The 12,356-nt window shown below is 36.3% G+C and overlaps 1 protein-coding gene across 3 annotated transcripts in view; it reads right to left on the bottom strand.

Annotated features, from left to right (window-relative positions):
• The window catches only part of MBTPS2 (membrane bound transcription factor peptidase, site 2), a 54,719-nt gene that overhangs the window by 20,402 nt on the left and 21,961 nt on the right, over positions 1 to 12,356 (bottom strand). For all 3 annotated transcript variants that reach the window (XR_006213407.1, XR_006213408.1, XM_042974277.1), the window contains exons 6-9: positions 10,955 to 11,073; positions 9,869 to 10,049; positions 891 to 985; positions 332 to 527 (exon numbers count right to left, since the gene is read on the bottom strand). Coding sequence is in view for 1 of the 3 variants with exons in the window: in XM_042974277.1 (XP_042830211.1) it covers positions 332 to 527; positions 891 to 985; positions 9,869 to 10,049; positions 10,955 to 11,073 (591 nt within the window). In the remaining 2 variants the exon portion in view is untranslated. The remainder of the gene's footprint in view (positions 1 to 331; positions 528 to 890; positions 986 to 9,868; positions 10,050 to 10,954; positions 11,074 to 12,356) is intronic.

Raw genomic sequence — 12,356 nt, 5'->3', positions numbered from 1 at the left:
CCACTGTTTTGGGAACTTGGGTAGGTTTAATAAACTCTCAGAGAACATCTGAGAGATCATCTATGTGACTTGGACATAAATGGTAGTGAAGAAAATATGTCACTCTCCATAGGCAGACATGGGATTCAGTTACACCTTGTTTCATAAAATTCAGATTATTTTCCTAATGCCTAAATTTCATACAATACTGAAGAACAAGTTAAGAAGACTTTAAAAAGTAGTCAAATTTATAATAAATAAAATTAATGCAAGGATTTGTACTGAGTTTCTACCATGAAGAATACATGACATCTTAATGATTTTCTGAGGGTCTTCCATAATAAGTACCCACCTGTGTAATGAAGATGCAGTGGATGGCCTACATACAACATATCAATTTGAGGAGGATGTTTCACTTTTATTAAGCGAGTATGAGTTTCCAAAGAAGGTATTATACAGAAACTGGAACTTGAACTTTTTTTACAGTCTTTATTGGTTCTACAAACTTGTGTGGCTTCAACTGCTTTCCGGGCGGGTAGGCATGTATGCTATGAGTAAAATATTAATTAGTCAATACCCAAAATAATTTACTAACAAGAAAAACAGCAAGTTCCAGTGCTCAGTATCTTTCATGTTACAGAGCATATTAGGAACAAAGTTCATTTAAAAGAAATGCCATTTATGTGCACCTACTATAAATTAGATTCAAGTATTCTACTTCGGCCAAATAAGATATCATACCTATAAATTTTTAAAGATTCTCAGATGAAATGTGGCAAGTGAAATATAGAAATTTTAATAAAACGATATGAAACAAAAGGGAAAAGTGTTCATAGATTACATTTTAGTTCTATATGCTTATTTTATAAAAATTATATCAGACAAGCAAGATTGCTTCAGGGACAACTCACCAAACGCTTATTAAAGTTATTTCTGTAGGAAAAGCACACATCTGTGAGGCTGTGATTGTTACAACATTCAGTCGAACCATCTAGCCGTTTGTATGCTAAAGAGAAATAGTGAATTAGAATCTGTTATATAGAAATACATTTGTAATGAAAATTTTGCTTTCAACACAAAAAGAGTAAGTAAAATGCATGTGAACTTGGAAACAATTGTATGATTCCTAGTTCAGTCTGACAGGCTACTCACTGCAGTGATTTTATGTTACAAAAAGAGACACGATATTACAAAAAGACTTGTCCAGTTTGAAATCAAGAAGCAGCACTTACCATAGATTTATGTCTTCCTATAAACTTACCTATTAATAAAGCTAGAGTTCCAGGGTCTCAGTAGGTTTTGCAGTAACTCCAGCTAGTCAAGCACAAATATTTAATGAGCCACTATTAGCTGTCCTAATGCTACTGATCCAGTATTACTAAAGTTCCTGCAATGCGGTGTTAGCAGAGTGGGCAAGAGGATGCCTTAAAGACTCTCATCCCTAAAGACATCCCCATTAGATCAAATATCTATCCTGCCTCCTTGCTTACCTTACGGCTTTCCTCATAAAATCAGGGCAGCCCAATCTGACCCCAGAGATGTGCACATATTTGCCTGCATACCAATAATCCAGTTACCACTGTTGGAAGACAATGCAAACAGGGTAACTGTTTATTCTCATTATTCATTTATTTTTCAAAGGTTTTTGGTGTACTCCCTCACTTGTATCTGGGGCAGAATAAGAAAACTAAATCACTTATACAGGTGGAATAAAAATGATTCCATGTGTTTATTTTGGAAGGTTTCCTGCACTCAGCATATCAAACTTGTAAAGCATAAACTGATGTGTAGCAGGGACCAATTAAACTTAGAATCTTATATGTATGCTACCATAGATGTGCTAAGGAAGACAGATTGAAGAGCAAAGTTACCAGAGAACTACCAAAAAAAGTACATTTTCTAGTACCACAAAAAGCTTTTCTATTACAATTGTGTCTTCAAGAGCACTGGCAGGAAAATGTTAGTTGATATGCAATATGATTGTACAAGGATTTTGTATTTTAGTCATCGGTCGTTGTTTGGTTTTCAAACAGTTTTTCTTTTTAAACTAGGTTATTTGAGGGAGACATCTTGATAGAGTGGATCCCCCCCAGCCACTGTGGCTCTCTCTCCTTGGTCTACATAAAATGAAGAACAAAACAGGTGAAACAAACTAACTGATAAATCAGTTTCTCTTCTGCATTGCTTGGCTGTGTGGGCAGTTTTGTTTTCTTTTTTCTTTCTCTGTTGTTTTCTTATAATTGAATAGGTATTTAAATTTTAAATGAGGATTTGTATTTGAAATATGAAGGCAAACTGTGAGTAGCAAATGGTACAGATAAACCTGTGCCTGTAATCAATAATCCGTCACCCTTAAGAGTAAAGTATAAAGTACAAAGTTGTTTAGGATTTTTTTTTTTTTTTTTTTTTTTTTTTTACCAATCCAGGCTACAGTTTCAGGGTTGTCTCTGATCAGTTGCCAAGTCCTACCAATTTTTACCTCCTCATTATTTTTCTCCTATATATTTGCATTTGAGTGCAGGCTCTAACTTCTCACCTGACCCATTTGAAGAATCCTAAGAAGTCTTGTTTGCTTACCACCTATTAGCATACGCAAGCCTTTCCTACATACCAAATGCTTCAGATTCATCTTCCTGAGTAAAACTATGAGAATGTAACTCCTCTGATCAAAACTTTCCAAGGATTGCACTACTCCCAAATAACGTCTAAATTCCATAGCCTAAAACTGAAAGATTGCTGCTTTTTTTCTCATCTTATCTCATACTATCATCTTGGTGAACCAAATTACTAGCAGTTCCCTAACTGCTTTCTAGGTTCTGGTGCCAAGGTTTATTTCCATTTTGGCCTCCTGAAATTAGACTCACTGTTGAGGCCCAACTCAAGGGGTGATGCTATGAAACCTGCTCTCATCTTCTCAGTGAAGACTGACCACCACCAACTCCCACAATTCCCACCGATTCCTGTCATTACCTACAATTAACCTTGTACTGCAATTAACCTTGTACTGTAATAACGTGGGCATGGTCTGCTTTTTTTTTAAATTTAAATGCCAGTTAGTTAACATATAGTATAATATTAGTTTTAGGTATACAATATCATGATTCAACACTTCTATGCATCACCTGGTGCTCATCACAGGTACACTCCTTAATCCCTATCAAATGCTCTGTTTCTTTGACTGGACTGTGAGCTCCTTGAGAAAAAAGTTTCTCAATCTTACATAAGGTATATAACTCAGTATACATTGAATACATATATGATATTCTGTGCCACTTTCCTTTGTATTAGAAATCTAGAAAATTTACATCTGATACTTGATCACTAACTTTTCTTGGAGGAATATATACAATACAGAATTTAAAGTCAAGAATTTGATATCACTATTGATGCAGCATGTACGGAAACACAAATGCCGAAACAGGCCAAGCAGGTTTCAAATAAATGAAGTAGATAGTGTGTGGGGAAAAAAATAGGGAGTAGAGGGACTGCAATGAATTAGAAAATGTATACCCTGCTTTATGGGATTAGCAGCCAGGCACTCAACTTGGGGGCCTGATTCCACAGACTGTTGATTTTATTACAAGAGAAATCTGAAATCTGGACTTTCATGTGAAACCTCTTCAATTTTAAATATTGGCATCTAATTAATATAAAAAAATACCACATAAGCCAGACCAAATACATTTGCCAAGGCTGGATTTGGTCTCTGGGCTACCACCAATTTGCAACCTTTATGTTATGGCTTCTTCCTATGATGATTACTCTAACTAAAACATAAATCCATGGCTGTGGCCATCCTCACAAGTGTAAATATCTCCTGACAAACAGAATTTTCCAATAAAGAGTTACATATTTTGTGGCTATTTGAGAGGTAAATTTGATATTTCTCTGTTTATCAATTAAAAAAAAAGTTCTACGTTTAAAAAAACTTTATTTTAGAATATTTTCTACTGGGTCACATTAAAGGACAAGTTGCTAAGCCAATTTCTGTAACTCGATTCTTAACCTATAAATGGGGATGCCACAGACAATTCTCATATTAGTGTATGTACTTTTTTACTAAGCATGACAGGCCAATCCAATTCTACTTTCGAAGAAGCACTCAAGATTGCATTGAAAGGTCCCAGAGGCATTTGTAGGTTGAATTTAACTCTGAAAGATTAGACTTCTCCCTTAAATCTTAGTCTGGGAGACAATTAGGTAATTCAAGAACAGATCAGTTTCATTCTACCATAGGGAGAACCTACATATTCTGAATGAACCCTAAGATGGGTCCTAAGATAGTTGTAGAAATAGTTTAGCCTCCAAAGCATAGTCTAGAACAGAGGTTAATTTTTTAAAAGTAATCTCTGCACCCAATGTGGGGTTTGAACTTACAACCCTGAGATCAAGAGTCACATGCTCCAGTTGAGCCAGCCAGGCGTCCACCAGAGGTTAATTTCATTTTTTTATTTACTTAAAAAATGTTTATTTATTTTGAGAGAGCGAGAGAGGGAGAGAGTGCACATGTGCACATGAGCAGGGGAGGGGCAGAGAGAGAGAGAAAGAGAGAGAATCCCAAGCAGGCACTGTGCTGTCAGTGCAGAGCCTGACATGGGCCTCAATCTAAGGAATCACAAGATCATGACCTGAGCTAAAATCAAGAGTCAGACGTCTAATGAGCCGCTGAGGTGCCCTGAGGTTAGTTTTAGAAAAAGACTGGAACCTTTTTCAATGTATAGTTCACAGTCCCCACTACCTTCTCTATTACTAAAATGAGCTGAATAATTTTCTTATCCTAGCTTATTAAATATATAAATGTAGTTAGAGCTCCAACACAGGGAGGCAAGCCTATTTATTTATTCTTTAAAAAAAATTTTTTTTAATATTTTTAAGAGACAGAGAGAGACAGAACACAAGTTGGGGAGGGGCAGATAGAGAGGGAGACAGAATCAGAAGCAGGCTCCAGGCTCCAAGCTGCCAGCACAGAGCCCGACGCAGGGCTTGAACTCACTAACCACGAGATCATGACCTGAGCCAAAGTCTGATGCTAAACCAACTGAGCCACCCAGGCACCCCTCCTCTTTATTTGTTCTTAGTTCTATAGAATTTATACCAGCATCACCTAATAAGTAGTTAAAAAAAATTATAAACACACACACATATACACACATTCTCTCTTCAATTTAGGATAGCAAAAAACCTCTGGATCATAACTTGATGTTCACAATGAAAAAACAAGATACTTTTCCCCAAACAGTAGAAAAGATTAGGCATAAAAACAATCTGAGTACTCAAAATACATGGAAAGGATTCCTGGAAGTTTTCTTTTATTATCTTAAACTAGGTGGGAAAGGGTCTCTTCTCACTTCAGTTATAGATACATATGTATAGATACATAAGACAGGAATACAATATTCCTGTTGCCAGGCAGTTACAGGGATATACCCACGCCTCCTCTGAATAGGAATATAGGCTGTTCAATGGGGATGGCTGAGTCTGAGCTCAAAGCTTCTTTTTAGGGAGCAGTTGCTTTTAGTTTTCAATCTCATGCTCCTGGAAACCTAGTTCAAATGCTGGACTTGTTGAGTACAGTCTTTCTTATTCGAGATAATGCTTTCAGGAAAGAAAAAAGGAATTTAGCTTTATGTGTATATGAAATGAAGGATTCCTCTCATACTAAAGAAAGAGGATGCAAGCTACTTGTTAGGAAAATAGTCCCAAATAAAGAGCCAGACTAGTTCTTTTCTGTAACTTTCAATTCCACTCAAATCACAAAGTGGCATATGGACACCCAGCAATTGTAAAAGTAGAGGCTTGACTATGAATGGGGGTAAAGTTTTGTTTTCTGTTCTGACCCAGAATGAGATCAGAGATCTATTTCAGGTGCAATGGGCTCCAATTCCTGACCCAGTGTCCTTTTTTGGGGCTTCCTGGAAAGGCCATTCAATCTCCAAGGAGTGTATGGGACAAGCTCCTTAGGCTGGCCCCATGTACTAGGGGAAGAGGTGGAATTTAATCAGCCTTACCTCTGTCAGTGACATTTGTAGTTTAGTGAGTTAATGTTTAAAAATCAAAAAGGAAAGGATTAACAGAAGAAAAGCAGGTCTAAACAATTTCATATCATAGATTAACGACATTTTTTTTCTAATTTGACAGAAATTGCTCAGAGCCTGAAGCCTGCTTCGGATTCTGTGTCTCCCCCCTCTCTGTCCCCCCCAACTCACACTCTGTCTCTATCTCTCAAAAAATAAAATAAAACGTTAAAAAATCTAATTTGACAAAAATCTACTTGTTAATATTTTAAGGAGAACATCCAGTCTGCTTAATTATATCTTAAACAACTTAATAATACACCTATGAGAGGTAAGTGGCCAGAAACAATTGGTTGGGACAGCTTACATGCACTTCCAGGGTCAGATCTTTTTTCCAAGGTGGCTTTATTGTTTTTGCAGTGGTGTAAATTTCTAGAATTTTAATTATGTATACTAAAGTCCACTCCAAAATGAACATGAATCACTTTTGGATTATTGCCCACTTTGTATTACCATATTTAATTGTATCTTTTCCCTCTCTTTATAACTAAGGATAAAAAAATGTACCTAGATACATATAAAATACTATTAATCCATAGCTTTCTTTTCTTAAAAAAATTTATTTATTGATTTGGAGAGAGAGAGAAGAGAGAGAGAGAGAGAGGGAGGGAGGGCAGAGAGAGAGGGAGAATCTCAAATAGGCTCCATGCTTTCAGTGCAGAGCCTGATGTGGGGCTTGATCCCACAAACAGTGAGATCATGACATGAGCCGAAATGAAGAGTCAGACGCTTAACCGACTGAGCCATCCAGGCACCATAATCCATAGTTTTCTTTAAAATATCTACAGCCTCAGTGGTCAAGTCTGCCATTAAAATTAATTTAGTATATATTTTAATTTAATTTAAATTTACAGTCATTAAGATTCCTATAAACTGGCTAAATGTATTCACTCCATCTAAAAACGGTTAAATAGAGGTACAGGTTTATCAGACATAGTCAACAGTCATCATGTAAAATCAACATGTATCCTAATACAGTCACTCCTAAGGAGATGAAATAGATATTGAAGAATTACTCTGGGATTGATTTTTTTTATTAAGTAGAAAGAGTAATATCTGCTTTATGTTTTAACACAAATACCTCCCAAATACATAACAGTGAAATACTCAAAAAGTTGACAACGAAAGAGTTTCAGAAGGGCACCGGGGTGGCTCAGTTGGTTAAAGATCTGACTTCGGCTCAGGTCATGATCTCGTGCTTCGTGGGTTTGAGCCCTGTGTTGGGCTCTTTGCTGACAGCTTGGAGCCTAGAGCCTGGTTTGGATTCTGTGTCTCCCTCTCTCTCTGCCCCTCCCCCTATTTGCACTCTGTCTCGCTCTCTCAAAAATAATAAATGTTAAAAAAAAAAAAGGAAAGAAAAGAGTTTCAGAGTATTTCCAGGAAAATTTTCATTTTCATTTTGTATGCCAGGAAAGGGGCAAAACCTTAAACATTTGAAATGCAGATGTCCTAAATAAAACAATAAAACAATTCTACTAGAGAGAACTTTGATTACTGGGTCAGTTTGGCTTTTGTAATTCAATACATATTACACCAAATTTAGAGAAATTGGAGGAAAATGATAAAGGACCTAAGAAGTATGAAATAATGGATCATTTCTCTCAGAGAAGAACACATTACAGGTCATATACCAACCTTCCATCATCTGAAATGTTTGGGAAGATGCTAAGTGGCTCTTGAGAATAGTAAAAATGTATAAATATTTCAACCTTAAAGAATCAGGTTAGCCCACTGAACAATGTTAACATTACCACAAGGGAGAAGACTAGACATTGGGTGCCTCTTGACATGATGCAATAGGAAGTAGTGAGCGCCACCTATGAAGTATTTTCACCCCCTCAAAAAGTGGATCCTGAATTTAATCAAGTGTCCACACCTAATGACCATCTATAGAAAATCTGGAGGCTATCTGAACATGTTAATGACATGATAAGCATAATACAGAGCCAGACAAATCCAGAATATGGGCAGTTCAACAAAACAAGTGACAGTTTCTTAAATGAGATCTCAAAAAAAAAAAAACCTAAAAAAGAAAAAAACACCAGGGGGAATTGTTCCAAGCTCAAAGACACTTAAAAGACATACCATCCAACTTAAATCAACTATTAAAAAAAACAGGTAAGGGGGCGCTTCAGTGGCTCAGTCAGTTAAGGATCCAACTCTTGATTTCAGCTCAGGTCATGGTCTCATGGTTTGCGAATTCGAGCCCCACGTTGGGCTCTGTGCTGATAGAGCAGAGCCTGCTTGGGATTCTTCTCTCCTCACTCTCTGCCTCTCCCCTGTCTCTCAAAATAAATAAATAAATAAATAAATAAATAAATAAATAAATAAATAAATAAATATTTTTTAAAAATTAAAAAAAAAATAGAGAAAAGTGAATACTGACTAGATATTAGGAATTAGTGCTAATTTTGTTAGGTGTGAATAACAGTACTGTGGTCATGTTTAAAAAGTCATCATGTACTAAAGACATGCTAAAGTTCATGGATGAAATGATATGATGCCTGAGATGTGCTTAAAAATACTCCCCTCAAAAGTGGGATAATTAGATTAAAAAGTTGGAAAAATGTTGATAATTACGGAAGCTGGGAGAATGATGTATAAGGTTCCATTTATACTACTTTTCTTTTCTTTCCTAAGTTTTACTTAAGTAATCTCTACATCCAGCGTGGGCTCGAACTCACAACCCCGAGATCAAGAGTAGCATGCTCCTCCGACCGAGTCAGCCAGGCACCCCTCTACTATTTTCTTGACTTTTATGTATGTTTGAGAAGTTTTTACAGTAATAAAAGTTCTTAAAAATGGGTAATATGTGAAAGATTATATTTGAAAAAAATTTTAAATCAATTCTTATTACTCTGCCACTGTTGTACATAGTACTTCAGTGAAGTTATTCCTGATTATTTATCATATTTCCTAACCCCAGTAGATGTGGACAAGCATTCCAGGGCATTTCTTGACCTAAAGATATAATCTGTGAATATAATTTGTGTTTTTAAACACTCCAAATAATCTGGGCCCCATGATTTTATATAAAGAGTTGGGAGGCTGATTTTTCAGAGCTGAAAGAACTCTAAATTTGGGAGCATCTGAGAATAAACTTGCTTCACCTTGTCGCTTGCTACACAGAACAACAGATCTGACTTCAGAGGATATTTTCAGATACCAACATGAATTCCTCTGGATGCCTGCCACATAAAATAACTCTACTCCAAATAGCTTTGGATATGACACCATCCATATAGCATGGGAGCATTTAATTACTGGAATTTAGTTAATTGGTTACGGTTGAGCTTGAATGCTGACTTAACACAAGTTCTTCTAAATGTGGAAAGAATTAGATACTAGAGTCTTGAAAGTCAACTATGATATTATGAAATTAGTTAGACATTGAACAATATATAAATATTAGTATCCAACTTACCAAGATACTAGTTTGTGCCTATTATTACTTTACTGATTTATTTAAAAAAATTAGAACAAAATAAATCTATAGACATGGGCTAAGAATTGGTGAATGGCCAAGTACTGCTGCCTGAAGCATATTATTATTAATGTTATTATTATTTAAAAATATTATTAAAATATTATTATTTATTTTGGGAGAGAGAGTAAGCGAGAGAGAGCGAGAGTGGGGCAGAGAGAGAGGGAGAGAGAGGATCCCAAGAGGGCTCTGTGCTGACAGCCCGATGAGGAGCTTGAACTCATAAACTGTGAGACCATAACCTGAAGTGAAATCAAGAGTTGGACACTTAACCGACTGAGCCACCCAGGCGCCCCTGAAACATGATATTATACTGAAGAAATATACACACCTCTAACTGGGAAGCTTAACTGCTGTAAAGTTGATGCACTAATACAGTAACCAATTTGGGGCTCATAGGCGATGGTATCTAGACATTCATTCCAATCTTGTACATTAGTAACAGGACAATCCTGTAGATGGGTGACAAGGTCTCCCACAAAAAGGCCTCTGGGTCCAATGGCAGGTGAGTCCTTGGGAAGAGGGTACAACCAAATCAGATAATATATGAAGACAAGCTATGATTTATCTGACCAAACAATTAAAGACTCTGATTTAATTAAATAGAATATTTTGGCTAATGCAGAAAATAATCCATCTTTGAATCCAAGATGTACAGTCCTAGAACATTAACAAAATCAACCTAACAATTATAGTTACTTTTCCTACTTCTCTAATTGAATTTTTCACAACTGAAGAAACCCCACCTGCCAACTATGAAGATTAAAATGATAAAGTTTTTCCCAAACTGCTAATTAAAATTTTTTGTGAAAGTAGTCACCAGAATGCCTTCATTATCTTATATATCCTTGGTGGATAAAATTGTAAGACAAGTCCTTATCTAAACACAGTCCCAAATATACAGACAATACCACAGCACAATGAATATGTGAGTCAGTTGTTCACAAAGGTAATTTTCCTTTTCTGAAAGCCTGAACAGAAGACTTGATGCCACTGCAGTAATTATTGTTTAAGGGAGTGAAATACAGAGTTGAAGACAGTTACTTAACTCCCATGAAATGTTCCAGCTGGCTAGCCTAGGTTTCAATCTTCTTACTTAGGAGTAAGGACATTTGTCTCAAAAGCACAGTTATAAAAATAAACAGTAAAGGTAAATGATGCATTTTATCAACAAAGTACAGGTAGAAAACCTTGATACTATCTTTGTAACTCAGAACAGAAACAAATTTAAGTATTTTTAAAAAGCCAATGTCTTCCACAAAACTTTCTGTTCAATTTAAAAGGATGACAGCAATTTCTTCAGGAAAAACTGAGCATTCTGTATATGAGAACTTGAATAAAAGTTCCTTACATCATAAAATGCTGTGCTACATCACAATCTGGTAAAAGGATGCCCCAAATAATCCTCATTATTTACCTCAGCAACTTCAGTGATGAGCACCCCAACTCCAGTGTAGTAAAATGGCAAGAGAATTACAGGGAGAAGCACGAGAGCTAAAATACCTAGGAGTGCAAGGACGAAATTATGCCAGATACCTGAAAAGAGGAAAAAAAAAAAAAAGGAGTCAGCTCAACCAAGGGCAGGAATGATCTAGGTATCTGGACTTCATAACACCTGGGGATTCTGATAAGTTACTGAAGTAACCAGAAGAAGCCGCGAAGCAGACAGATCTACTTACTAGTACAGCAGACAGATGTTCAGTTAGAGGCCCCTTCCATTTCAGATAGTGAAATGTAAAATGAGCATGTTTATACCACATTAAGAAGACGACATACTAATATGACTTAACACTAAGAGAATCTATATTCTAATATACATATAAAACATAAATTGAATTTCTACTCACTTTATCCTCTTTTCAGAAAACATATACATTATTAATCAAAACATACTTGTGATCTTTGAAAAAAATTTCAGAGCTATTCAAATAAAAGTTAAGACTAAATAAAAAACATTCTTGCTGAGCTGGGTTATGGACGAATGGGTAAAGAAGATGTGGTTTATATATACAATGGAATACTACTTGGCAATGAGAAAGAATGAAATCTGGCCATTTGCAGCAACGTGGATGGAACTGGAGGGTATTATAGTAAGTGAAATACGCCAGGCAGAGAAAGACAGATACCATATGTTTTCACTCATATGTGGGTCTTGAAAAACTTAAAAGTCCATGGGGGAGGGGAAGTGGAAAAAGAAAGTTACAGAGAGGAAGGGAGGCAAACCATAAGAGACTCTTAAGGACTGAGAACAAACTAAGGGTAGATGGGGGGTAGGGGAGAGGGGAAAGTGGGTGATGGGAATAGAGGAGGGCACCTGTTGGGATGAGCACTGGGTGTTGTATGGAAACCAATTTGACAATAAATTATATTAATAAAATAAAATAAAATGGAAAAAAATAAATTTCAACACACACACACATATATATGTTTATATATATAAAGGAAATCCAAATGGTACTCAGAAAAAGAGATTGTTTTAAGAATTAAACTATTAAGGAGAGTACTATTGACGAACTAAATAGAGTATGTATCTTACACCATGTCACAGACTATAACCATCTCTATCATATATGCAGAAATGGTTAAGGTGAACCCAGTGGTGTGCTGGAGGCTGGTCCTGCCAGCTTGCCACAGCAGACTGTGTACATCTCTTCCTAATTCCTCCTTCAGGGACTTTGGGTTGGTACCTTAAAATTGGCCATGGCAGGAGTAATTATACCACAGAAACCAGCAAATGCTACATATCAGAGCTCCTCACTCTCCCTTCCAGAGCCAGGGGTTAAACAATCACTAGCATAGCACTAGATATCCTCCTCCCC

The sequence above is a fragment of the Panthera tigris genome, chromosome X, assembly GCF_018350195.1.
Source record: "Panthera tigris isolate Pti1 chromosome X, P.tigris_Pti1_mat1.1, whole genome shotgun sequence".
Taxonomy (NCBI): Eukaryota; Metazoa; Chordata; class Mammalia; order Carnivora; family Felidae; genus Panthera; species Panthera tigris.
The sequence above is the reverse complement of the archived record's forward strand: the minus strand, read 5'-3'. Positions and strand labels throughout refer to the sequence as shown.